This window comes from Dromiciops gliroides, chromosome 1 (genome assembly GCF_019393635.1).
Source record: "Dromiciops gliroides isolate mDroGli1 chromosome 1, mDroGli1.pri, whole genome shotgun sequence".
Classification (NCBI taxonomy): Eukaryota; Metazoa; Chordata; class Mammalia; order Microbiotheria; family Microbiotheriidae; genus Dromiciops; species Dromiciops gliroides.
Genome location: NC_057861.1, coordinates 336,441,976 through 336,469,112, shown reverse-complemented (window position 1 = coordinate 336,469,112; position 27,137 = coordinate 336,441,976). Strand labels below are relative to the sequence as shown.

At 41.8% G+C, this 27,137-nt stretch overlaps 1 protein-coding gene across 2 annotated transcripts in view; it reads left to right on the top strand.

Moving 5' to 3' along the window:
• The window catches only part of SLC9A3 (solute carrier family 9 member A3), a 139,842-nt gene that overhangs the window by 105,643 nt on the left and 7,062 nt on the right, over positions 1-27,137 (top strand). The window contains exons 11-16 of one of the 2 annotated variants that reach the window (XM_043979850.1): positions 15,864-15,979; positions 17,238-17,367; positions 18,246-18,422; positions 19,071-19,143; positions 20,393-20,506; positions 21,666-21,913. In XM_043979850.1, the coding sequence (XP_043835785.1) occupies positions 15,864-15,979; positions 17,238-17,367; positions 18,246-18,422; positions 19,071-19,143; positions 20,393-20,506; positions 21,666-21,913 (858 nt within the window). Of the gene's footprint in view, positions 1-15,863; positions 15,980-17,237; positions 17,368-18,245; positions 18,423-19,070; positions 19,144-20,392; positions 20,507-21,665; positions 21,914-27,137 lie in introns of those variants that run through there. The other variant, XM_043979849.1, reaches the window with a different exon arrangement.

Genomic DNA, 27,137 nt, shown 5'->3' with positions numbered 1-27,137 from the left:
CCTTCTCTCTCTGGAGCTCTAAGCCCAGATATCCCTATCTGGATTTTCCACAGGGCATCTCAAATTCATCACGAGCAAAACTAAACTCACTATCCTCCCCTCTCCCCATGTCACCACCAATCAGCTCCTCTGGATAACCACCCTTTCCACTGAGGCTACCACCATCCTGTCATTCATTCACAGTCACAGCTGAGCATCCTCTCTCTCACTCCACATGGCAAAGTAGTTAGCTGAATCTTTTTGGTTGTCACCACAACTTACCTCATCTCTATCACCTCTTCATTCTTTTATTGCTGTTTTTTGGGGTTATTGTATCAGGAGCCCTTTGGGTTTAATGTCTTTCCTCTGCCATCTTGGCTCCGCCCCTCTATCACCTCTTCATTCTTGCAAACTGGTTTTGAGTCACTCTCCTCGAATGTTCTTCTGTCTCCTCTATAACTAGCAATCTGTCTGCGTCCTGCCCACCCCCCCACCATACTGACAATATTCTCCCTCCTCATCTCCATTTTTAAAAAATCTCTAGCTCCAGGGCTCAGTTTAAATTCTACCTCCAACATGAGACCTTTCTTATTACGTTGAATTGTAAGTCCCATCCCACACACACATAATTATTTGGTGTGTTTTCTATCTAAGTGCATGTTGTTGTCTTCCTGTACAAGTTTTGAGGGTGGGGGTTGTTTTCCTATTTATCTTTATATTTCTAGCACCTAGACCAGTGCCTGGTATACAGTAAGAGTTTAATAAATACTTACAGAATTGAATTGAATTCAGTCTCTCCCTTTTAGTAACTTAAAGAAAAACAAAATCACTCACTGTCAGAATCAGGACTAAGCTGCAACATATTGATTCGACTCTTACTTGAACAAGACCCTTCTCTCCAACATCTCTGATGCATAGTCTTCTAGCCTTTCCCTGAAGCTTTATGATGAGGAGGAACTCACACTCTCTTGAAGACAACTCAATCCATTTTAGAACAACTCTCATTCTTAGGATGTTTTCTTACATTGAGCCAACATTTGCCCCATTTCAATTCCTCCCCATTGTTTCTGATTCTGCCCTCTGGGGTCAAACAGAAGAAGTGTAATCCCCCTTTCCACCTGGCAGCCCTTCATCTATATGAAGTCAGCTATAATGCCCCACACCCAGTCTCCTTCAGGTCAAACATCCCCAATTCCTTCAATCCTCATCTGATATGATATCTTTAATCTTCATCAGGCCTTTCACCATCTTGGTTGACTTCCATTTGGATATTTTCCAGTTATCAATTAACTTCCTAAAATGTGGCATTTAGAATTCAACACCAGTACAGTCTGACCAGAGCAGAGGAAGGGAGTTGTTGCCTTCCTGGTCCTGATCATTATGCCTCTCCTCATGAAGCTCAAGATTACATTAGCTTTGCTTGCAGTCCACTAACACCCACAAAATCCTCTTAAAAGGGATAGGTGCATATTGTAATGATTGGAATGACGCCACCTGCTGGAGACTTACTGTAGAAAAGCTCTGCCATGAAGTGAAGGTCTTTGAGGGCAAGACCAGGAGTCTTTTCTTTGGCATCAGGAAGTGATGTTTGCTTGTGGGAGGAAGAAGGGGGGAGCCGGGCACTCTGACTGGGGTTTTTTCCCCAAGGACGACGGTGGAGAAGGGAGCTAGAAATGTGCTCTCCCTTTAATAGATAGGAATCTAGGCCTTTCTCTCTTTACCAAATTCTTATTCTCCTTAATAAATGCTTAAAAGTCTAACTCTTGCTAAAGCTTTTAATTTATTGGCAACCACTCATTAGATATTTTAGACAGACTAGCTAGAATTTTAGCCTTTACAATAAGTATATATAATATATCATATATAATTAACTATAAGTAAAAGATAGGCAAGGCATATACACACAAATACATGTATATGTGTAGGTATGTATGTATGTATTGTATGTAGACCTCCTCCAAAGATACAGATTGAGAAAAAATATATATTTAGTTTTGGCCTTAAGGAAGCCACAGTGACCTTCAATACCACTGTCTGTAGAGTTCTGGGAAAAGAAGCCTTATTGCAGTGGATTTAGATGAAATCAAATCATGAAGACATGGAAGGAGCAAACATATATTACTCACTTGAGAACTATTGTTGGAGGGAAGGAAATGAATAGGAAAGGGCAAAATGTCAGTTTTAGAAATTTTTTTGGTGTTTCTTTTTTAAAGCAGGAGAAAAAAACGTGTGTGTGTATATATGTATATCTGTATATATGTCTCTCTGTGTGTATGTATATACATACACATCTCCCCGGTCTTTTACATATGAAGTTAATTTTTGGAACCCAACTTTCAGACTATATTTCATATCTATTAAATTTGATCTTATTAGATTCAGTAATCTAACCTGTCAAGAACTTTTTTCATCTCTATTTTATCTCTGTTCTCTGTGTGAGTTATGCATCCTAGCTTTGTGTAATATGAAAACTTGATAAGCATGCCATCTATGACTTTATTCAGGTCACTGATAAAATTCTCACAGAGCACAGGACCAAGATCTGAGCCACTCCCCGGGAGACTTTTTGCCAAGATGACATCAATCTATTAACGTCTACTCTTTAGATTTGTCCATTCAATCAGTTTTGAATCCACCTAAATATATTATCATGTACCCACATTTTTCCATTCTGCAAAAATCTTGTATGAGAGAATTTGTCAAATACTTTGCTAAAATCTAGGCAAACTATTCCCCTGACCTACAAGTCTAAACTTTGTCAAAAAGGAAATGAGCTACCTTCCCCCTTCCCTTCAAACATGCTCAGGTTTCTCCTACTTTAAAAACAAAACACACAAAAACCTTTAAAAGCTCCTTCCTATTCATTTCCATCCTTCCAACAACACTCCTCAAGTTAGTAGTTTACATTTGCTTCTTCCATTTCTTCAGCATTTGATCCCTTCTTAATCCCTTACCATATAGCTTCTGTCCCCACCACTCTGCAGACAGTAGTATTGAAGGTCTCTGTGACTCTTCCCTAAGATTGAATCCAGTTTGGTTGTTTTTTCAGTCTATATATACTTTGGTCTCTTTGCTACATTTAATACTGTTGACACATTCCTCTCCTTAAAACTCTCCTCCTTTAGTTTCTATTATGATTCTCCTTCTATATCTCTCTACAACTGCTAGCTCTTCTTTCTCTATCTTTTCTCTAAAAAAAGTATATCCGGGGGCAGCTAGGTGGCACAGTGGATAGAGTACCAGCCCTGGAGTCAGGAGTACCTGAGTTCAAATCCAGGCCTCAGACAGTTAACACTTACTAGCTGTGTGACCCTGGGCAAGTCACTTAACCCCAATTGCCTCACTTAAAAAAAAACACAAGTATATCCAATCCCCAAGGGATAAGCCCAAGGTCTTGGCCAAATAACTGTTCTTCTTTTTCTATGAGCCCTACCCCGAATAAGGTATCTTTCATCATTGATCCAAAAGCAGTAATAAATACTTCCAACTCCAATGTCAATGTCTCCACCTAACTCTATTACCATATCTACAACTACTTTAGGATGTTTCCACTTTGATATTTTAATAGAGTCATTATCTTTTCAGCATGGGTTGGACTAGATGGCCCCTTCCAACTCTCAGATTTTGTGATATTGTGGTACTCCCTCTACTAGTACAAATTTCAACTCATCTGTGCTTTTTCATATTTATCTTTATCTTTTATCAGTCTCCCACAGAGTCTTTCATAAATGCCAGTGCAATTCTTTGGCTATCTTGTCTCTTATCCCTCATTCTTACTACAAGACCAGCCCATCAGCTTTTCTTGTTGTACCTGTTCTTGAGAGACAGGAGGTTATAGGGAAAAAAATGTTGAACTTGGCATCAGGCGAGACCTTGGGTCCAGTCCCAGATCTAATACTTACTAAGTTGTGTGATCTCAAGCCAGTCACTTAACTTTTCAGAGTCTTGGTTTCTTCATCTATAATAAGGGGGAAATAACACTTTTAAGACCTCTCTCACCAGGTTATTGTGGGAAAAGCACATCCTTAAAATGCCATACACATTTGAAGCATTATGGTTGATTTCCATCACGTGACTGCTCAAGTCAACTACATTCAAAACAACCTTAGGAATAGGCCATAGCCTACTTATATCCACCATGCATTTTCCATTATTCTTTGAGTAACATAGATTTTAACTCTTTTAAGATTGTAGGTCTCTGATTCTCATCTATATGGTATTAAGTGAATATTAGTATTTTTAAAAGATAGAATTTGTGGGAATAAGCAGAATAGAATAATGAAAAGTGCTGTTCAATTTCCCAAATGTGATTTACCTATTTTTCCTTCACTTTTGGGTCTAGTTTTAACAGTCATCATTATGTTTCCATGGAATTTGTACTGGTGAACTAACTCAGGAAAGCTATCATACTTAGTTCTATAATCTTTGCAAAAGTGTATTTTCTAAACGCTTTGTATTTCCCATATGGGTGGTTTGGCCAATCTTTTTTGAATGACTTCTGATCTCATAAGAAGATTGTATAGTGCAAAGCAATCAACACAATGTTATACACTAAAAGGAACATCTGGAAAACCTCACAATTGATAGGGAATTTCTTTTCTATTTGGACTGTGTATGACATTTTCCATAACATATTTCTGCTCATTTATGTATTCATATATGTAGTGTTCACATTCTGTATTCATTGGAATACACAGATGAACAAACATAGCTATTATATTGTTATATGCCTTGCCTGATATTGATGCACAGCAGATTGTTGAACAGTTATTTCTGTTACCACATTTGTCCAAGTCTTGAATGATTTTAATATGTGCATGGGAGATAATTTGGTTGAGGAAGGTCTTTATATATGAAATAGAACAGATCTTCTGGTGTTCCTGTAACAATCTAATTGACATTAGCATTAACAGTTCTAACACTACCCTTAAGGTTTATGAAATACTTTCTTCACAAGGGGGCGGAGCGGTGGCGGGGGGGGGGTTGTCATTTCTTCATTTTTTTTAAGAATATCGGTGACATCACAATGTTGGAGTTAGCGTACAATGTATTGAGTTGTGACTGATCAGACTGAGTTCGGAAGGCACTACCATGGATCGGCACAAGTGATCCATTAGAATATTTAGAGTAGAGGTGGCTCTGAATTTGCACAGCTCATGTCTCCTTTGTGCTTCTGTGATTCTGCTTTGCTCAGAGTCCAGCACCTTCTTTAATGCAGGCATGCCACGTTGCGCAGTCCTGTGCCTTGTCTCACAGTTGATATTATGGTTCTTCAGAATGTCCTTGCACCACGTCTTCTGACCACCGTTTGAGCGCTTGCCATGTCCAAGCTTGAAGAAAGTCGAGTTCCTATATAACGATCAACAAATAATGGAATCAGAAATTATTTTGTTTTCTGTATTTCTCATCCATTTGGTGTATAAAGACACAGTCTGCTATAGAAAATAATCTGCGGAGGCTTGCTTTCTCATTCTCATCAAGGATGTTCTCTAAATAAATATTGATCATTCTCCTAAAGACTTTATTAGATGAGAAAGGAGGCATATTTATATAGGTCAGTAGCTGCTGATGCCTTCACAGTCACCTTTTTGTTTAAAAATATCTCCGATCTTTTCCATTCTTTGAGAAGATTCTAGTCCTTTTTTTTTTTTTTGGTGAAGCAATTGGGGTTAAGGTCACACAGGGTCACACAGCTAGTAAGTGTCAAGTGTCGGAGGCCGGATTTGAACTCAGGTCCTCCTGACTCCAGGGCCGGTGCTGTATCCACTGCGCCACCTAGCTGCCCCCCAGTCCTTTCTTAAAAGACATCTTTTAAAAAGTACCTAAGTGCTTTTCAAATTGTGTCACTGCCAGCATGGGGTTTTTTCCTGTCTCTATATGGCCAGGTATTCTTTCTCTTCTCAATTACATCTTCCTAAGTGCCTTTATCACCTCCTCATGGAAAGAAAATGAGTACAGTTTAATTGGAAAGGAGAAATTTCTAACTTTAGAGTCCAAAGACCTCAGTTCATATCCCAGTTTGTACTCATAGAACTGTGTGGCCCTCTGCAAGTCATTTAATTTCTCCGAACCTTGACTTCCTCATCTGTAAATGGAAATAATAATGCTTGCATTCCCTTGTCCCCACAAACTTGTGAAGAAAGTACTTTGCAAACCTTAAAGGGCCATATGAGTTATTGAGTATTATCATCTTAGAGACCAGATGTTGCATCTCCACTGGTATTGCTGATGCCAACAGATTGCGATGGAAAGAAACACCAGACCTATTCCACATCATATCCTCCTTTTGTCCTTCCTGTTGCATCTACACATGGTCTTGTTATGATCTGGCTTTAGCATAGTCTTAAAACAGGATACCTAAAGGCTCACTTTCTTTTCAGGAACTTGTTGCTATTTTATAAGGTGATAGTGCTTATAATCTTTGATTACCTTCCTTTCCCTACCTCCCTTCCCTGAAACAATTTTTTGGGGGAGAAAAAATAGCTCTTAACCAGGATGACCTTTGACTGCCGTGTTTCTTATCTTTTCAAATCATATCTTGGGCCATAACCTTTATTTTCAAGGTATGTTCTGTTCCTACCATCCGGTTAACTTCCTTGCATTATCAGCATCGAGGCACGTGGGGAAATTCAGCATATCCTTGTACTGTGTCCACTTAAATCTCACAAGCTGTGCTCACTCCTATCTCTGCGCCTTCCCCATACTATTGCCTCGGTCCAGAATGTCTTCCTCCCTCAGTTTTTCTCATGTGTATCATACCCATCTTTCCATGGTCATCTGATTATTTTTATTGAAATGCTTGCAACCTCAACTTTGGGACTCAATATTAGACCCTAGGCATAAGGTCTGACAATAGTATAATGAAATGACACTTTCCTTACTATTGGTGTAAATTTGATGTTATTACTGTGTTGTTTTAACATTGGATTATAACACTGTAGGGGCAGTTATATGGTGCAGTGGGTAGAGCTCCAGGCTTCAAATCTCATCTCCCTGAGTTCAAAGCCAGCCTTGGACACTTAATAGCTGTGTGACCCTGGGCAAGTCACTTAAACCTGTTTGCCTCTGTTTCCTCTTCTGTTAAATGAGCTGGAGAAAGAAATGGCAAACCCCACCAGTATCTTTACCAAGAAAATCCCAAATGGGGTCACAAAGGACTGGACATAACTAAAAATGGCTGAAAAACAACATAACATTGTAAGGGGCTTCATTTAGGTGGACATTCTCTAGCAACAGTTAATGGCTCATATTTATGAATGGTAAAGTCAGGGGAGTTAGTGATTGGGCTGTCTGACAGGTGTCAAACATTTAACCCTTTCCCAGCCTTGCACATAGGTGGAGAGCAGGAACTGGAACTTGATAAAAACAAAAGAAACAAGAAACAACAACAAAAAAGGAAAAAACAAAAAGAAAAAAGTTGATGTAGGAGCTCTTGTTTGGGGTATCTTTAACCAGGCCTTCTCCATAGAATGAAGGGAGGCTAGTTCCTTGTCAAGCAAGGCCAAGCCTAAATACTAGTTAAAGTGGGGGCACAGGAAAGCTATTCCAGTGTCTATAGCTAGATTAAAATTTTCATATAATGTCATCTCTATTCTGCAATTCAGTTATTCTGTACTCTATAAGATTGTTTTAGTTTACATTCTTTCCCTTAGTTACTTATAAAAAAATTTTTTTGGAAAAGCCTAGTCTTTGTCATGGACAAACTAAGAGAGGACCACATTCTCTGGTCAGGAGAGCCAAGGAATCTAAGTACCCTGGAAGACAGGAGATGACTGGTAGACAAATAAAAGGACTCAGGGCTAAAAGGACATTGGCCACTATCTAGTCCAGCCTGGACCTGAATAGAATTTCCTTCTACAATATCCTTGAAATATAGATATTCACTCTTTGCTATAAGACCTCTCATAATTGCAAGACCCACAAATTCCTGAGACAGACCATTGAGTCCACTTTGGGGCAGTTCTTGTTTTCAGGAAGTATTTCCTTTTGTTGAACCATAATCTCCCTCTCTGAAGCTTCCGCGTGACAAGTCATGGCACCTTTCCTGGCTGGGGTCTTCCTTTGCAAATAGAAAAAAAAATTTTTTCCCTCCAAGTATATTTTCTGCATCATGTAGCATTTTATGATACTTCTATATAGAATAGTCTCTGTTTTGCCAACTCTGCTCTGAGTATGTGCTGTCTCCTTTTTTTGTTTGTTTGTTTTTTGTTTTGTTTTGGTTTTTTTGGCGAGGCAATTGGGGTTAAGTGACTTGCCCAGGGTCACACAGCTAGTAAGTGTCAAGTGTTTGCGGCCAGATTTGAACTCAGGTCCTCCTAAATCCAGGGCCGGTGCTTTATCCACTGTGCCACCTAGCTGCCCCTCTCTCCTTAGCAAGCTTCTTGAATCTAGCACAATGCTTGAATCTAGCACAATGAAAGGTGTTCATTTATTTGCTACTCCTGGTAGGATAATAGTATCAAACCTCCCTCCACCCTTGGTACATTTGTACTTATCAGAAGTAAAACTTTTTGTTTTGTTTTGTTTTGTGAGGCAATTGGGGTTAAGTGACTTGCCCAGAATCACACAGCTAGTAAGTGTTATGTGTCCGAGGTCGGATTTGAACTCAGGTCCTCCTGAATCCAGGGCTGGTGCTCTATCCACTGCACCACCTAGCTGCCCCAGAAGTAAAACTTTTAAGTTGCTGTATTCAGAATGAACCCAGCAATAGCATAAACATTTTGCCAAATGGGACTAGTGAAGAGAACATTAAATAAATGAAGCCAGCACTAATTAAAGTCTGGCATACATGGAGTAGAAGGACATTCCAATGGCCATGCTACTTGATGTCTACACACAACTCTGCTCCTTTGATTGTATGGCCCTATTTGAAAGTCATTGTGTGATTGTCAGTGGAAGATATGATCCAAGGACAAAATTAAAAAAACAAAAACATTGCTATTACTATCTGGATCATCTGGAATTGCAACAGACATGGTCGAAACCAATAAAGCCATATAGACAACATTACTTCATCATTCTGGAGCAAGGAATGAGTTCTCCATGGAAAACTAGTTGCAAGCTGACACATATAAAGAGGCTGGAAGACTCAGATTCCTGAGATGTAAGGCTACATGTGGGTATGTCATGTTGTACTGGTTACTGTGTGAGGTCAATCATATACATACAACTTCTGCTGTCTGAGAGCTTTCCATCTAAAATGGTTTTTAATAAAGATAAGAGAATAGCAAGGGGGGAAAAATCCAGACATAATGAATAATCCCTACACTCAAGGTCGTCTTGCATTTCAAAGTCTTGTCTCATTTCCAAATACACTGGGGTGCCCCAGGGCTAGGGAAAACAAGGGAAAATTGTCTTTGGCACTCCCCATTCTTCCTTTTCACTTTCTCCTTTCCCTTTTGCACACTGTCACTCCTGTCTGGCAAGTACCCCCCAACAGCACTCTATGTTGGTGAGCTTTCCTACTCTTCTTCCTCAAAAGGAGCAATTGATGTTTAGTCTGGAGGAGAAAGATATAATAGATAGTTGCCTTCAAGTATCTGAAGGGTTATTACATGGAAGAAGTATTAAAATAATTATGTTTGACCTCAGGACTAAAAGCAATGAATAAAAGAAGCAAAAAGATACAATTAGGCTCTAATGAAAAACTTCATCATACTTGGAGCTATCCCAAAGTGGAAGAGACTGCTTCAAGAGGTACTGGGGTTGGGTGACTACTTATTAAGTGTTGTGGAGGGATTCTTCTTGCTCCATTATGGATTGGTCTAGGCAGCTTCTGATATCTCTCCCTACTCTGAAATTCTATGATCCTACGATTCTGTGAAACTAAGCTTCAACAGGTAAATTGGATGGCTTTGCATACAAGATGAGGAATTTGGACTTGATACCATAAAAGACTTTTCAGCAAGTTATGACATAATGAAAGCATGTCTCCAAAAGATAATTCTGATAGCCACATGCTGGCTGAACTGGAAGAGGAGAGAAAGGAGGTGGAGAGAGAAAGATAGACCTGTTCAGATGACCACCCCAGGAGTCCAAGTATGAAGTAATGAGGAGGAAAGACATTAAACGCCACACAGAGCTCCTGGCACAATTACCCCCAAAACAGCAATAAAACAAGCCCTGGAGCAGTAAAACCCACAGAAGGACGGGCTGAGATTATATTCCAGATTAAAGGGGACCATGCTGGGCTGAGAGCAGAGTCCAACCCCACGATCAATCCAACACAGACCCCAAACAGACTGTGAAAGAGGAACTTACCCCCGAACTTTCGAATCAGCTACAGCACCAGCATCTTCTGGAACTAAGCTTGAGGTTGGGTGAGAGAGCTGAGAGGCTGACTGGGGGGAAAGTCAGGTGTGTCTGCAGGACCTAAGGAGGAATTCGGCTATCTCACCCCAGCAGGAAACCAGGAAGAAGTCCTGAGTGGCAAGAGGCCCAGGTTGGGGAGGGGCACAAACTCATCAAAGCTAAGAGCCACCACAGCACACAAAGTTCTGCTGGCTGGTTAACTAGAAAGTTGGCTTGAGGTTATCTTTGGACCAGAGAACAGTCCAGGTGAGAGAAAAACCTTCCCTCCCTCAAACTGAAAAACCTGGGACCCTCTGAAGCTTGGGACAGTGTAGCTTGGAAGTAGGGCTCCACTGTAAGAGGGAGTTAAAAATCAAGTAAAAAACAACAAGATGAGCAAAGAAAGGTGAGAACAATAGAAAGTTTCTTTAGAGACAAGGAAGATCAAAGTGCAACCTCAGGGCCCCTACATCCAAAACTTCCAAGAAAAATATGAATTAGTCTTAGGCCGTGGAAATGCTCAGAAGGGACTTTGAAGAGAAAGTAGGAGAGATAGAAGGAAGATTTAGAGAGGTGGAAGAAAGAATGGAAAGAGAAATGAGAGCAATAGAGTCATGAGAAAAAAAGTCAACAGCTTGAAAATCTACATGAGGTAACGAGAATGTTGAGTGACTACAATAGTGTAAGTGGGAGCGGACAGGAAACAGTGACTCTTAGGGCAGAAATGATCTACTTACTTGAAGGTTCAATGGGCAAATTTATAATTAGGGGTGGCTCCAAAAATAAACCATAACATGAGAAATTACTCCATGCTCCCCTCTGGAAGATAAGCATACCTCTAATGACCACATGACCTACTAACACGAAAACAATGTATGGAAGCATTTTTGTTGGTTTAGAAAACATCCTATGTCCCAGGCCCAAAGTCTTATATGTCAACAAGTAGCTATGTACATCACTGATATATAGCCCACATGTACAAATATGGTAAGTACTCACTAAAACTTCAGGCTGATTTATTAAAGTCCAGTTTAAATCAAGTTGCTATATAATCTGGGAAAAATGAATTTTTCAAATATTCTAAAATTCACATTTTCTATAAATTTGCTTAATCTACTAGAGGTAGCATACAAGAGTGGATAATGAGCTTTCCTCAAAGCCAAGATGACCTAAATACAAATCACCTGCTTCTGACAGAACTGAGTGTGTGATCTTAGACTAGTGACTTAACCTCTCATTGCACTAGGCAGCTTTCTGAATTGCTAAGAACATGTCAATCTGCACCTGTGAAAGGAGTTTCCTCACCAAGCAATTCCCTGTACCAGTGAAGCAAGTCTTGCTCCTATCCCTATTAAAGTGTTAAGCTGATAGAGATCCTGCTTCATAATTGTCACATTCATTGGTATTCTTCTAAAGTGCTTATAAATTATCTTTTTTTTTTTTTGGTGAGGCAGTTGGGGTTAAGTGACTTGCCCAGGGTCACACAGCTAGTAAGTGTTGTGTCTGAGGCCAGATTTGAACTCAGGTACTCCTGAATCCAGGGCCGGTGCCTATCCACTGTGCCATCTAGCTGCCCCTATAAATTATCTCTTAAGCAAGGTAGACATTCTCCCTGTAGTCTTACTTACATCACTAATTGGATTCCCAATCCTTTCTTCATAGAAAGCATAAATAGAAATCAATAGTAGAAGGATTTAGAGTTGAAAAAAAGACCTTAAATGGCATCTAACTGAGCCTCCCTCACATTTCAGATGGAGAAACCTATTAAATGATCATAATGTCTGAATAAATAGGGTCTAAATGAGTTATTTCATTGAATTCATATCAAATTTGCCTTTTCTATTAACCAATATCCAACTAAGCAGCATGGGGAGCATTTAATAACTGTTTGACCTTGAATTTTCTGAATCTCAGTTTCTAAACTATTCCTTAGGTTAATAATACCCTCTAACTGGAAACACATCAGCTCATTTTTGAAGAACAAGTGGTGGTGATAGAATCATTGCTTGTACTGATTTATGGTGATTTGAAAGAGTTGAGTATTAACAAATGGTCCCTTATGGCCAATTGTGGCAGCTATTTATGAAGTTAATGTAGGCAAGGGACTGATGGGAAAGGCAATTTTTACAGTAACTTTACAACTTCCACTCTTCCTTTGAGAATAATGCCCACAATACCAGACTATCAGTCCAGCACATGTGGGACAAGACAAGACAAACTACCCATATAGGGAGCAACAGCAAGTAAAACTTCCTCACTGCATTGAAATCCCCAAAGCTTGAGGGAATGACTATCAGTGGTTAGAGTACCACTTTCCAAAGGTGGCCAAATTCCACTAGTAAAATTCCACATAGTCCATGTAGAGGAAACAGGAACAACTCAACCGCTGCTTCTTTTTAAAGGAGCACCCCTTTTTCCTTGATGCATGGAGCAGGAAGAAGAGGAAGAGAGTAAGAGAATAAAGGTAATTAGAGGTGGGAAAGAACCACATGCATGGTTCTTTCTTAGATTAAAGAGAATGAGGGAAGGATAGAATTTAGAATTCAAAACATAAAAATGAATGTTAAAAACTATTTTTACATGTAATGAGGGGGGTAGAATAAAATATCTTTTTAAATTTTTTTTAAAGATTAAAGAGAGGTTCTCCCCAAGACAAAGCTGGACAGGTAGAAGCCAGGCAATGGAAGATTGGAAATGATGATACCACAAAGAGCACATATTAAAATAATAGTAACAACAATAGGCAACATTGATATAGCCCTTTCTACGTACTAGGGACTGTGCTAAGCCTTTGCAAATATTATCTTATTGGATCTCACAACAACCCTGGGAGGTAGATGATGTTATTATCCACATTTAACAGATGAGGAAACAGGGAAATGATATGCAAATTGAAATGATTTTTGAAGGAAAAAAAAGTTGCTAAAAGGAAAGCACTTTGTAAAACGTTACATAAGGGTGAGGAGCCACTGCCATCTGTTTCACAGAGTGAGATTCAAAGAAGATAATGTACTTAAAAGTGATTCAAAATCTCTAAATAACCCTAAAGAAGTGAGGGAATATTAGCAGAGATATTTAGAGCTGAATGCAAGGCATTCCCCTTTTGACATCTTGGGTGTTTACTGTTATCACATTCTTTATCCACCTGTTAAAAGGTGCTAAATAAACACCATGGAAAAGATCATAAATGTCGGTCATGGTACATCCCTTTGTGAAACCTGTGACCCACTCAGATTAGCCTCAGTAGAGGACAGTAAATCCTACCACATGGTGCTAGGTGCTATCAAATCCCCTGCTCTGCCTCCAGCCCTCACGTGGCTTTCAGATTATGACAGCCCTCAGGAACACTCTGCACTATCAAAGGTCACAATTATCAAGGATCAAAGCCGATGCTGTTCCTGTACAATGACTGTGGTTATCTCCCAGGGAAAAACATGCCCCACAGCATGGAGTCTTGGTCCCGAGTGCCCTTTACTCACAGCGGGAGGTGGCAGGCAGCAAGTCCAGGATAATGGAAGGGGCGCTGAATTTGGAGCCAGAGGGATGATCCAGGTTTTAATTACCACTCACAACCTGTGTCATATCGGGCAAGTCACTCAAAGATTCTGTGCCTCGGTTTCTTTTTCAAAAATAGGAGAGGTGGATAAGGTGGATCTCTAAGGTTCCTGATAGCTCTATGATGGCCTGTCCTCTTGTGATTTGACTGTGGTCCCTAATCTGATTGTCTTTTAAGAAAGCAGCACGAGTAGTTAGCTACTGCTGGAGCCTTAAAGAGACTCATGAACCAATATGTGGGACTTGCGTTTCTGAGCCAGAGCTCAAGCCTTTGGAATTGTGGGTTGTCCTGGACCCCCATGGGTCCACTAGTAGCTGATGGCTCGGGGAGGCTGCCAGGAGGAGAGAGGAAGATCACCGTTGGATGGTACCAAGAAGCACCCAAGGCTCCCCACTGCACAAAGCTCCCATCCATCACCAAGGCAAAGGCATTCGGTCTGCACTGTCCCCTTTCCACATCTCCCTTAGGGTGCCTTTTTGTGATTTCTTTTCCCCTTCAATGCAATCTTTAATGCTCATTTTAACCTGAAGTCATGAGAATAAAAATATTGAGGCTTGGGCAACATGAGAACACATTACCTTTCTCCTCCTGGTACTCCAACTCAGTCCACCCAAACTTTAACCCCACTCTCTTCTGGGTGGCCTTATGTAGAACTATTAAATATTGAGGAAAATCTTTGTAGAAGCCAAGATTTGCTCATATAACTTGGTAGAAAGATAGTTTTCTGGTTGTAAATGAGAAGTGACATTTAATATACATTTTAAATGTACACTTAATGCCAAAGACAATACAGTATATTCAATAATATTTTTTCAAGAGCCTAAAATGAATTGTTTTCTTCCACATGGACTTTCCCCACCCCTCCATCCCCAGTTTTTTTTTTCTTTCACTAGATAATTATTAACTGTCTAACTGGTTAGTTCAAGCAGCCTGTTCAAGAATCTTAAAAACTTGAATTATATTACAGCTTCTGCATTAGTTTGGGCTTCTCTCTCTCCCTCTTTCCCTCCCTCTTCTCTCTCCCTCCATTTCTCTAGTTCCCCCTCTTTTCCTCTTCTCTCTTCCTTTCTCTCCCTCCTTCTCCTCCTTTTAGCCCTCTTTTCCCCTCCCTCTCTCTCTCCCTTCCCATCACTCTCTCCCCCCTCCTCCTATCTCTCCCTCCATCTTCCTCTCTTTCTGTCTGTCTGTCTGTCTGTCTGTCTGTCTGTCTCTCTCTCTCTCACACACACACACACACACACACACACACACACACACACACATCTTTTCAGTGCTGTAGTATTCCCCCCTCACATAAGTATATAGTGAATATTGCCAAAGATGGTAAAGGAGAGTATGCTGTTGGCTTTTTCTGACCCACCTAAAATTCTTCAAAATGTCAACTTCCCCAGATGAAAGATCAGTCGCAGAATGACTCTTAGAGTCTAGCTCACCCCTGACCAAGAATTCCATCTGTCCCCAACAAGTGGTTATCTAGCCTCTTCCTGAAGGTCTTCAGTGAGGGGGCAGCCAGTCACACTCTTGGATCATTTCTCATTGGTAGGGAGCTTTCTCTTAAACCACGATGGAATCTGTCTCACTGCATCTTCGACCCATCATTCCCACTTTGATTCAATACCAATAATACTAACAATACATTATATAGAGTTTTCAGATTGATGAAGCTTCACAACTCCATGAGGCAAGTTGTATAAGCATTCCTGTCCCTATTTTGAAAGAAGCATTTGGGACATAGCAGCTTGAGCCTTGTCACCTCACAAATGAGGAAGCATTGGAACTGTTACTCCAACCCATGGCTCCTAACTCAGGGCTCTTTCCACTATTCCAAGCCATCTCCATACTGACTCATTCAGAACATTGATTAGATTGACCTTTCATTCCCAAGAGAGTGATTGGCTAGCTTGAGAGGAGAGGGTAGTGAGCTTATAAACGATTGGTCCTTATTAGCAGAGAATCAAGGCTGATTTCCAACACCATCATCAATATTCGGCACTGCTTGGTTTGACTGAAATGAAATGTTTCTCCAAATCCATAACAGGGAGAGCGAAGAGGGTCTCTGGCATTTATCCGTTCACCAAGTACTGACAACATCGTCAATGTGGACTTCAGCACCCCTCGTCCATCTACCGTAGAAGCTTCAGTCTCTTACTTACTGTAAGTATTCTGTTCACTGGGTTTTCCTTCAGTATAAAATATACCAGATGGATGAGTGTCTTTAGAAGGGACCATGAGTGGATAGGTCAGGAGCAATCCATACCTGTTCTCTCCCTAGCCTTCGAAGTGACTCCAAAGCTTCTTCTTTCAGCAGCGTTCCTAACCAGTTTTATCTGAGAAGAAAAGAAACTGGTAGAAGAGGGTGATTCCTTGTTCCTTGGTGTCTAATGTCCTCTTGAGACCTGTGACAATAACAACAATCAGTTAATCAACGAGTGCTTCTATAATGTATCAAGTTCTGGGCTGTTGTTTGTCCTTCATTTTCTTTTGGTTTGGTTTGGTTTGGTTTGGTTTGGTTTGGTTTTGGTGAGTCAATTGGGGTTAAGTGACTTGCCCAGGGTCACACAGCCAGTAAGTGTTGTGTCTGAGGCCAGATTTGAACTCAGGTCTTCCTGACTCCAGGGCTGGTGCTCTATCCACTGTGCCACCTAGCTGCCCCTTGTCCTTCATTTTCAAAGAGGACCGTGACATTGGGAAGTGATGTCATGACTCTCACTGAATTGGGTTTAAGTGAGGGAGAGCTATGCAAGGTCACCAACCTCATTCTCCCCTCCAGAGCCATCTGGGTCCATGGCAAGACATAGATCAGGACAATTGAAGATGGCCCCAGATATTTTTAAGGCATCCGAGGTTAAGTGACTTGCCCAGCTTCTCCCAACTTCAGGGCCAATGCTCTAAGGTTCAGTTGAACCCCTGACCCTGAATTTCAGTTGGGTTTCAGGCAAGGATGCACTCAGAAAGGGAAGAAGGGAAATAGTGGGGAAGACTGCATCTGTCTTGTCTCCTTCCTCCTATGCAAAGCATTGTTTTATTGGCCAATCAAGTCAAATTGTGTTTGCCTTCCCATTGCTTCATGATAATAAAATGAAACAGTTATTTAGGGGGAGGGCATCAAAGATAGCAATGTCTGAATTCAGCACCCCTGCTCTACTGCTCCTGGAGCATATCCTGTTAGAGCTAGAAGAGACCCAAGACATTACCAGCCGTTAACCCTCTCCTTTTCTAAAGGGGAAACTAGGCCCAAGTACTGACCTGGCTGTATTTTTGTGCCTGTAATTCACAGGAGGAAATGGAACTCAGAATGAAAGACTTGAGGCCTTAGGGCCTGGCACAGTTCAGGCTCCTTAGGCATCTCGGCAGTTTATGCTTATTTGTGGTTGAAAAATAGTACATTTTGCTTGTTTGTTTCCTGTTTTAGGAGAGAAAATGTCAGCACCGTTTGCTTGGACATGCAGGCTTTGGAGCAGAGGAGAAAGAGTATTCGGGATACAGAGGACATTGTCACTCACCATACCCTGCAGCAATATCTCTACAAACCCAGACAAGAGGTGAATGAATGGTCACTGTATACACCATATCCAGAGTTTTTATTGGTGCTGATGTTTTGGACTTCTTTGATAGACCAAACACTAAACAAATTAATAACACTCTTCAGTAAAACTCCTCTCAAAGCAGAGAGCAAGTTGACATAAAGGGGTACCCTCCCTTCCCCCAACACATCTGCAGATGAGGGCTGCTATGAATACACACAGACCCTAATTTCCCCCTCTTCAAAACTTCCCCCAAAACAGCTGGAGCCTGGGGATGAGGGGATGAGAATCAGCAGGGAGAGAGAGCTAGTGAATTCACTCTGCCAGCATTGTCCAGCACAAGCTGGAACCCGTGAGGAAGCAGAGAGTTTTGTTCCATTAAAGTCCTACTCCCTTCTTTCTGCAGCTACAGAGACAAGAACTGAGCATGTGATTTAGCATCCATGGGCACTTCCCATGTCCAAAATGAGTGAATGACTTGTGAGGGTGTCACAAGTCACAAGTCATAATGAGTGACTTTTGAAAGAAAGTTCCTGGGTTTTGCTATATTGTTCTTTTGCTTCTGCAAAAGCCAAATGAGACAGTAAACTACAGAATTCCTGCCTAGGCCCATCAGTTTTGCCATTTTTTTTTACCTAGAATAATAAATTGCATGGCAAAACTAACAGTCCTCATGCACCTGAGTGGATTTATTGAATGGCTCTGAACAGAAAGTAGGTCAGGGTTGATGAGGGATAGAAACCCTAGTGTTGGTCACTGGAGAGAAGTTGGTTAAACCCATGAAGCACCTTAGATTCATAAGTAATCCAAACCCCTCTAAGCTATGTGTATGACTTGCATACAGCTTAATTACCTGTTCCCTTATTGCTTCACCTATTTCCCTTTCCTCTCTGTAGTACAAACATCTCTACAGCCGGCATGAGTTAACATCAAATGAAGATGAAAAACAAGACAAAGAAATCTTCCATAGAACAATGAGGAAGCGTTTAGAGTCTTTCAAATCTACCAAACTAGGAATAAACCAAACCAAAAAGACCGCCAAACTCTACAAGAGAGAGCGCGGCCAAAAGCGGGTAAGGCTATGTATAGGACAGCATCCAAGGTAAAATGCACGGGGGTAGCACTTTTGAGCTGTTTCCTGAAGAGGAGAATTCAGTAGGAGGGGGTTCCATCTTGGCTCTCATTCAAGGGAATTTAGTTACTGGGGTTAGTTAGTTACTTATAATAACTTAGTTAATTAATAAGGTAGTTTCACCTCAGGCAGGCAGTCACTTGGCACGGATCCTGAAAAGAAGTGAGACAAAGGTTGGTGTAATAGAAAGAGTACTGGACATGGAGCAGGGGAAACCTGGGTTTGAATCCCACCCCCAACACTTAACAGCTGTGTGCCATGAGCAAATTGTTTAATCTCTCTGAGTTTCCCATTTCATCATTCATTTGGTAGGAACACTAATACTTACAAAGTCTACCTCACAGGATCATTGCAAGGATCAAATGAGATAATGCATGAAAACCTATACAAGTTAAGTTATTATTATTATCATTGTTTTGATGTTAGGATCCAATTGTATAAAGTATATAAAGTGCTTGGAAAGCCAAAAGCTCTAAGAAAACATCCACTATCATGATAACAAGGTCCTGTTCATTCAGTGCAGTGGTTTCTGAAGTAACAGATGTGTCTCTGATCAACTTGGAACTGTGGCTCCATTTTTGTTTTACAGAGAAACAGCAGTGTACCGAATGGGAAAATACCGATGGAAAGCCCAACTCGTGATTTTGCTTTTAAGGAGAAAGGTAATTGTTTCATTAATTACATGTCTTTTAGACAAAATCTATGACTGCTCTTGGCAGATCTACCCACTGGCAGATAGTGCTGGCAGGAGGGAAGGAGGGAGGGATGGGGCAGGAGGAGGGCAGGACCGCTTGAGTAGCTCCCACCTCAAGCTCCTCAAATGACCCTTTCTGGCTCCCTCTTTCAGCAGGGGTATCAGAGCCCCCATAGCAGCTCATCCCCTGGTTCTAACAGGACCATGTTCCTGCTGAGTTCTCTGGACTGATAAGATAGGAAGCTATTGAGAGGCCAGTCAATAATGGGGGGAGGAGAGGTGGGACTCAGGAGCTGTGTGCAAGTCCTTCCAAATCCAGCCTCACACATCTCCACCCACCCTTTGGCTGGCAAATCCATAAGCTTACTAGAACAAGAACCAGCAAGAGCAAGGAGAAGCAATGTTCTCATTCTTTTGTTACCTTTAATGCTGGTCCTCCTCTGGGATTCTGCCCTGTGGCTCCCTGAGGTTCACAGGGAACCCTGGATTCTTAAAGGCCATCCCCAGAAGAACAGTAGCTCTCATACAGGACTGACAACAGACTCTGTCTGTCATCCAGGGACCAGCCTCAGCTCATAAAGTCTCATCATCAAAAGGTTGACCACCAGGAGATGAGTGGGTTTTATGGCTCCCACAGCCCACAAAACCATCTCCTAAGGCATGTCAGAGTCGCAATCTCCACTGGTGAGGGGAGCACCCACACCAGTAAAACCATTCCTCCACTTCTCAGCAGATACAGAATGTTTCAGGTTATCCTATCAGTCCCCTTCTTTTATGTTGTGATCTCCTCTATTTTCCTACTCCCTGTCTTTTCTCTTATGAGTATAATTCAACTCCGACCTTCCCCACACTGTGAGATGGGGCACATGGGATGGGTAGGTGGTATTTGAGAAAAAAGCATTGAAGTTCCTTTTTGTCTCTTATTCAGTCCATAATCGGAAGCCACTTCTCCCTGCTCAGTGTTACCATATGACTCACTGGCCTGCTTCTTTTCTGGAAACCCCTCCTAATTAAGACCGTTTCTGGGAAATGAGCATGTAGCGGTTATTGGTCTCTAGCACAGGGACCCAAGATGAAAAACCCTGTCCCTTAAGCACAAGCTTTTCATGAGAAGTGAAATTTACTTTGGAGCATTGTCCTCACTGGTCACCAGCTTGAGAGTGGCCCTGTGTGTTTCTAGAATGCAGAATTTTGTCCATGGGTTTTCCTTCCCTTAGAACTGGAATTTTCAGACACAGAAGAGACTAATGAGTATGACGATGATCAGATGAGTGGTGGGATTGAATTTCTAGCCAGTGTTACTCAAGACACAGCCACGGATTCAACTACAGGTAAGGAGAAGAGTAAAGGTATTTCTGCCCCTTAGAGAGGGATCACTCAGGGGAAGAATCCCCTGTAGAAGAGGTTGCAGCACAGAGATTGGGAACATTCTCTGGATTTCAAAATGCCTTGCAAATAGTGGGGTTGCTTAGGAGCTATGTTTTGAAAAATGTCCATGCCTAAAAGAATTTTAAATTGCTGGCCACATGATAAGGAAATGCCCAAGTCATGTGTTTGAGAGAGACGTTAGTGACATAGTGAAACCAAGTGTGTGTGGGGAAGCATGGGGATGAGGAAGCTGGAGAGGCAGGGGCCAGGTGGGGAGGTGTCAATGTGTTTGTGTTTATTTTAAAACCCACAAGTGATGGTCTATTGGAGTGGATACTCCATACACCAGCATAAATCATACCCCCTGTATGGTATGATACATGGTCTTCAGGAGTTGTTATGCCCAGAGAATTCATCACCCTGAGTCTAAACTGGTGATGAGTGTATCTGAACTTAGTTAGTCTGGTACTTTGGTAATAAAATCCATCATAGGCCTTGATGAAGCCAGAACTTATACTCTGCAGACCTAGCTCTGGGGAAGCTAGTGTCATTGCCATGCCACAATGAGTCCTTAGAAGGAAATCTTTGCAGTAAATATTTCTTTACTATGTGTATGAGTGTGTATTTTGATGCATTGATTTTTGTGTGTATATGTAACATGTATAGTTATACTTACCAAGAAGAGAAGTAATTCTCATGAAATATGTTCCCTGAGATCATCATTCTGAGAATCATCAGATTAGATATTGGGGCTCCCTTGACTTTAAATAGGTCCATTTAAGAGATGTATCAAAATACAGCTGAGATAAGTGGAGGATAGGTACGGGGCGGAGGGGGGGGGTTGATTTCAGTCCATGGCATTTGGAACTGGGGAGCCTTGTGTCCAGTCTATGTCACGTCATTGCCCTCCTTGCAAGTGGCCTTTTCTTTTCAGGTAGTATGTGCCATGAGGCAAACAAACCAGGAACTGGTGACAAGGCACGTTCTAAACTCAACCATGACCAGCTCCAAGGGCCTGTGCTTCCTTCCAGCCTGACATTGCTCCGGCTTCCCTCCAGGCCGACTGGCCACTACTTTGCCTCTCCACCACTGACGTGACCTCCCATTGCCCTTCTTTCCTAGGAATTGATAACCCTGTTTTTTCAACGGAGGAGGACCAGAGCATCTTTACCAAGGTGCCGCCGTGGTTGTCTCCTGAGGAGACAGTGGTACCATCACAGAGGGCACGAGTGCAGATTCCATACTCTCCCAGCAACTTCAGACGTCTCACGCCGATCCGGCTCAGCACTAAGTCGGTCGATTCCTTTTTGCTAGCTGACAGACCAGAGGAGCGGCCTCGGTCTTTCCTTCCAGAGTCTACACATATGTAATTTTTTTTAATGCAACCATCGTATTTTTTAAAACTCTTCTCTTCTCCTCTGCTGTGGCTGCCTAACAGACTCGTTGATCTCTTTCCTCCTCAGATGAACTTTCTCTCAGCTTCTTTCTCTGCGTTTTTCCTACTTTTCTCTTTCTCTCTTGTAGTCTGAACCTACCCTTTGGCTGGACGTGGAGGCGTGTTGTATTCACTCCTAAGGAAATTACGACTGGGGCCTCCTTGAAGGAGGTTCTACCTCCCTTAGTTAATTCCAGTTAGATACAGACCAATTTAAAGATTCTCCTTTTACCCAGGAGGTAGTGATTTTCTGAGTATATGCAAATATGTGCTTTCTCATCTAAATCACTTTCATTTACTCTATGATTTGGGGGTTTTTTTATAGGAAACTTTACTCAAGACATGATTTAAAATGAAACTGATGTTTTGCCATAGTCAATGACTTTTCTTAGAAAGAAATATAGCTATTCCCCTGCCTCAGACACTTAACACTTACTAGCTGTGTGACCCTGGGCAAGTCACTTAACCCCAATTGCCTCACTAAAAAAAAAAAAAGATATAGCTTTTCCTTCAGATCTCAGGGTGAAGGGAGATAAGCTAGGGGGAGGGATTAGGAAGGAGGAAAGATAGTCATGGCCCCAGATAAAAGAAGGATCTTGCTTTTTCTTTCACCTAGGCATAAGAAGAAATGGTCATTTGAAAGGTTCCTGAAAGGAATAGCAGGTTCCATTTCAACCCTGATATAAGAGCTACTAATTTACTGAAGGAATAAAGCAACTAAACTCAACAAGATCAGAAACCACCATGTGCTTATATTTCCCTAGTGGATTATTCAATTTAGGGATAACAGAAACCCAGTACAATTCCCACAGTAGGCAAGTGTGGCTTCAGCCATGGCTGGGAACCTCGTCCATATGTGGTGGCTCTGCTCCCTGGGTGTTCCTTTTGCCAAAGATGGGAGAACCGAAGAATAATAAATACCGGGGGGGGGGGGGGGAGGGGGGGAAGCTAGGTGGAGCAGTGGATAAAATACTGGCCCTGGATTCAGTAGGACCTGAGTTCAAATCCGACCTCAGACACTTGACACACTTACTAGCTGTGTGACCCTGGGCAAGTCACTTAACCCTAATTGCCCTGCAAAACAAAACAAACAAAGAAACAAAAAATAAATAAATACCATGGGGAGAATCAGAGGTTCCAGAGTGACCATGCCTTTACTAGGGGTGAGCTTTGCAAGAAGGGCAGTTACTACTCTCTATTGTACAAAGGCTTTGAGGGGTTTGGGGGTCTTCTTGCTCTTTGTTTTGGGGTTTCAGCAGCTTCACTGGGCCTTCTATCCCAGTTGAACTTCATCATTTAGGAAAGGTTGAGCACAGAGTATGCACTAATGGACCTGGAGGTCAGTTGCCCTAAGTTGTTGTTGTTTGTATTGCTTTATATAGAGCACTGGCCCTGGAGTCAAGAGGACCTGAGTTTAAATCTCACTAAAGACACTTACTAGCTGTGTGACCCTGGGCAAATCACTTAACCCCAATTGCTTTAAACATCTGGGGCCATCTCCAGTTGTCCTGATGTATATCTTGCCATTGGACCCAGATGGCTCTGGAGGGAGAGAGTGAGGTTGGTGACCTTGCACAGCCCTCCCTCATTTAAATCCAATTCAGTGCAAGTCATGACATCACCCTGATGTCATGCTCCTCTCATGAACAGAGGACAAACAACAACAACAGTCCTAAGAAAAGTAGGAAGAAAGCATCGTGTCATGGGCCTTTCTACCCTCTAACCTCAGAGTTTGGACCCCCAGAACTTGTACAAGAAGTCAACACTGCATCCTTTTTCAGGCTTAGAAATTAAAGGAAAATGGTTTGAAATTGTAAGAACACTTACAGCTACCTGTTGTATTTTTCTTTCTTTCCCTAGTCCCTGAGAAATGATACAAGAAAGTATCAGTCTGTGAAGCAGCAGGGAATAGTCCTGTTAAAAAAGAATGGGACTGAGGCAGGATGAGATGAAAGAGCTGGAAGTCGTAAGTTTCTCACTTCCAGTTTAGCCAAACCTACTTCCTTCCTAACCAGTGGCAATGAAAAAGAAAACAAAACAAATGAATAAACGGATAGATAAGTAAGTAAGAAATGGAAAACAAAACAAAAAACACAAGGAAAACATCAATATTCTCGACTTCTCCTGCTATTTCTTTGTTTATAAATGCTGACATGGAGGCCAAACTCTACCTGCCTTAAACTTTAGTCTTGGCTTCCCTTGTCCAGACTATTGAGGTAGATGCAAGTATATGGCAAAGATGTATATTTTCAGGAGCCAACTCCAAGGAACAGCATTTTCAATAAATTGTTTTAGATTTGGAGAAAGGAGAGGAAATTTTAATTACTTTCTAGTGACACAGATAGCAAGTGTTTAAAACATTCATTCATTTAAAACAGGGGGGGCAGCTAGGTGGCGCAGTGGATAGAGCACTGGCCCTGGATTCAGGAGGACCTGAGTTCAAATATGGCCTCAGACCTTTGACACTTACTAGCTGTGTGACCCTGGGCAAGTCACTTAACCCCAATTGCCTCACCAAAAAAAAAGTCAATGTTATTTAAAACAGGGGTTCTTCATGTGAAATCTGCATACTTTTAAAAAATGTATTTTGGAAACTGAATTTAATATAATCGGTTTCCTTTGTAATTTTCTGTATTCTATTATATGGATCTAAAAGCATTTTTCTGAGACAGAATCCATAGGTTTTACCAGAATGCTGCTGGGATCTATGATACAAAAAAAAAAAGTTAAGAACCTCTGATTTAAAGGCTCTTACTGAGTTTAAACACTAAATAAAACCTTTCCCCAAATCAAGGTGTGGTAGAACTCTGACTCTGGTTAAGTTTCATGTTGGTTTGGAAAGAAACTAAAACAGAAACAAGATTATTTTTCTCTCCTCCCTGTAGTTTGACAAAGGAGGACATAAGGTAACTAATCGGTCCCAATTAGGGGGACAGTTGTCTCCTCCCTCTTGGAGAGCCCCTCTGCTGCTATCAGGCCAGCCTGAGTGATTGCTGTGTAGAAAAAGCTGGGCCATATCCATTAGCAGTAGTTTGAAATTGGATTTGGTTGGTAAACAGTGGGAGAAACCACCTCTATCAAGCTTCTCTGTCCGTGGTGATCTGGTCCTGGTGTTGGACAAGATCTGCCTCTTTTTACCAAGAAGCTCTCTGCTGCTGCCCCTGATTGGCTTTTGTCCCATGTCCTCTCCCTAAGCCAGAAGGCTTTTTCCCCCACCTGGGGCCTACCTGGCAGCCAGGAAGCCCAATGCCAAACAACACATAATTGCTTCTTCCTCTCCCTGTAAAACCTCCCTCTTGCAGCATGATACTTGCAAGTTTCAACCTGATTAGGTGAGGTCTTCTTACTTTCTGAACACATACCTTTGAAGAGAGTTAAGGGCTAAGTAGAACCAAGAGAATTTTAACTTCAGGGCAAAAGCCATAGGATGGGCTGGCTGCATCCAGCTCCTCCCTTACTCCTGCACCCCACCCACCCCACCCCACCCCAAGCGCCAACCTTTGCTAGAGCTTCTCAGAGTTCTACTTTAGGACTTTTCTGATCAGAACCCTATTTGTATGACAAAACATTGTTGTTTTTACCCTTGGGCAGGTGCTTACAATAAGACTAAATCATCAGCCATACAAGGGGAGGGGCACATGGTACTGTTTCAAGCATCAGTTGAGCATCCACCCAAGATTTAGCCAGATGGTACCTGCCACCCTGCAATCACAGGCTTCATTCAGCATCTACTGTCTACAAGGCACTATGCCAGGTCCTGAATACAAAGATGAATAAGTTGTAGTCCCCACCCTCAAGAAGCACTTAATAAGAATAAATTGCACAGGGAAAAGACAGGCCAAGATGAATGCTCTAGTCTTAAATAGGGCTTCATTAGTCAAATTCTAAAGAGTTCAGTTGGTGTCCATAAAGCTTTTGAATATAAATTTGAGGAAAGCGACCCTCCTAAGCCTGCAGTGCCTTCCTATAAGGAGGGACTTCAAAGGAAGAAGGAGGTGTGAAAAGGGTATTCAGTCAGAATAAATGAATGAATGAATGAATGAATAACATTTATTCTGCCCTTACTATATGCCAGTCACTGTGATAAGTGCTGTGAATACCAATACAAAAGCCCTGCCTTCAAGGAGCTTACCTTTAAAAAAAGAGGCAGTACATATAGAGGAGAGGTAGACATTGAAGACAGTCATCCATGTCAAACCCACCATCCATGGGTGCTTCCCAAGGCTCTGTCCTGGGGCCCCTAATATTCCTCTGTACTCTCTCACTTGGCAAGCTCATTTGCTCCCACGGGCTCAGTTATCCTCACTGTGCAGGTAATTCCCAGATCTATATGCAGCCCTACTCTCTTCTGAGCTATACCCATGCATCCCCAACTGCCTTTTGAAAATCTCAAGCTAGATGTCCCATAGATAGCTCAAACCCAACATGTATAAAACAGAATCATTACCTTTCCCTGAAACTTTCCTCCTTTCTAAACTTCCCTATTACTGTTCAGGGCACCATCATCCACCCAGACCTGGAACCTTGGTTGTCACCTTCAACTCCTCATCTCACTTACTAATGGCTCTTAACCACATGGCCTTGTCTTTCTCCTCCTGCATGCCCCCTTCTCTCCACTCCTTTAGTCTTAACACCTCTTCAGTAACCCCTCACCTGGACTAGTTCAGGAGTCTTCTAATGGGTATCTCTGCCTCAAGAGCTCCACCTCTCCCATACACTCTTTTTTTTTTTTTTTTTTGGTGAGGCAATTGGGGTTAAGTGACTTGCCCAGGGTCACACAGCTAGTTAAGTGTTAAGCATCTGAGGTTGGATTTGAACTCAGGTCCTCCTGAATCCAGGACCAGTGCTCTATCCACTGTGCCACCTAGCTGCCCCTCCCATACACTCTTTGCTCAGCTTGCTAATGTGATTTTTCTGAAGTCTGACCATGTCACTACCACCCTGGCCCTCGGCTCCATGAGCTCCCAGAGGCTTCCTGTTATTTTCAGGATAAAATAGAAAATCCTCTTTTTGACTTTTCAAGTTGGCCTCTGCCAGTCTCCTTACATCTCACTGCCTTTCACAGACTACCATGTAACCACCAGGAGGCCACCTGGGAATTCCTCCCACACAGCCCTCCATCCCTTGTCTCCAGGCTTTTGCCCTAGTTATCCCCTAGG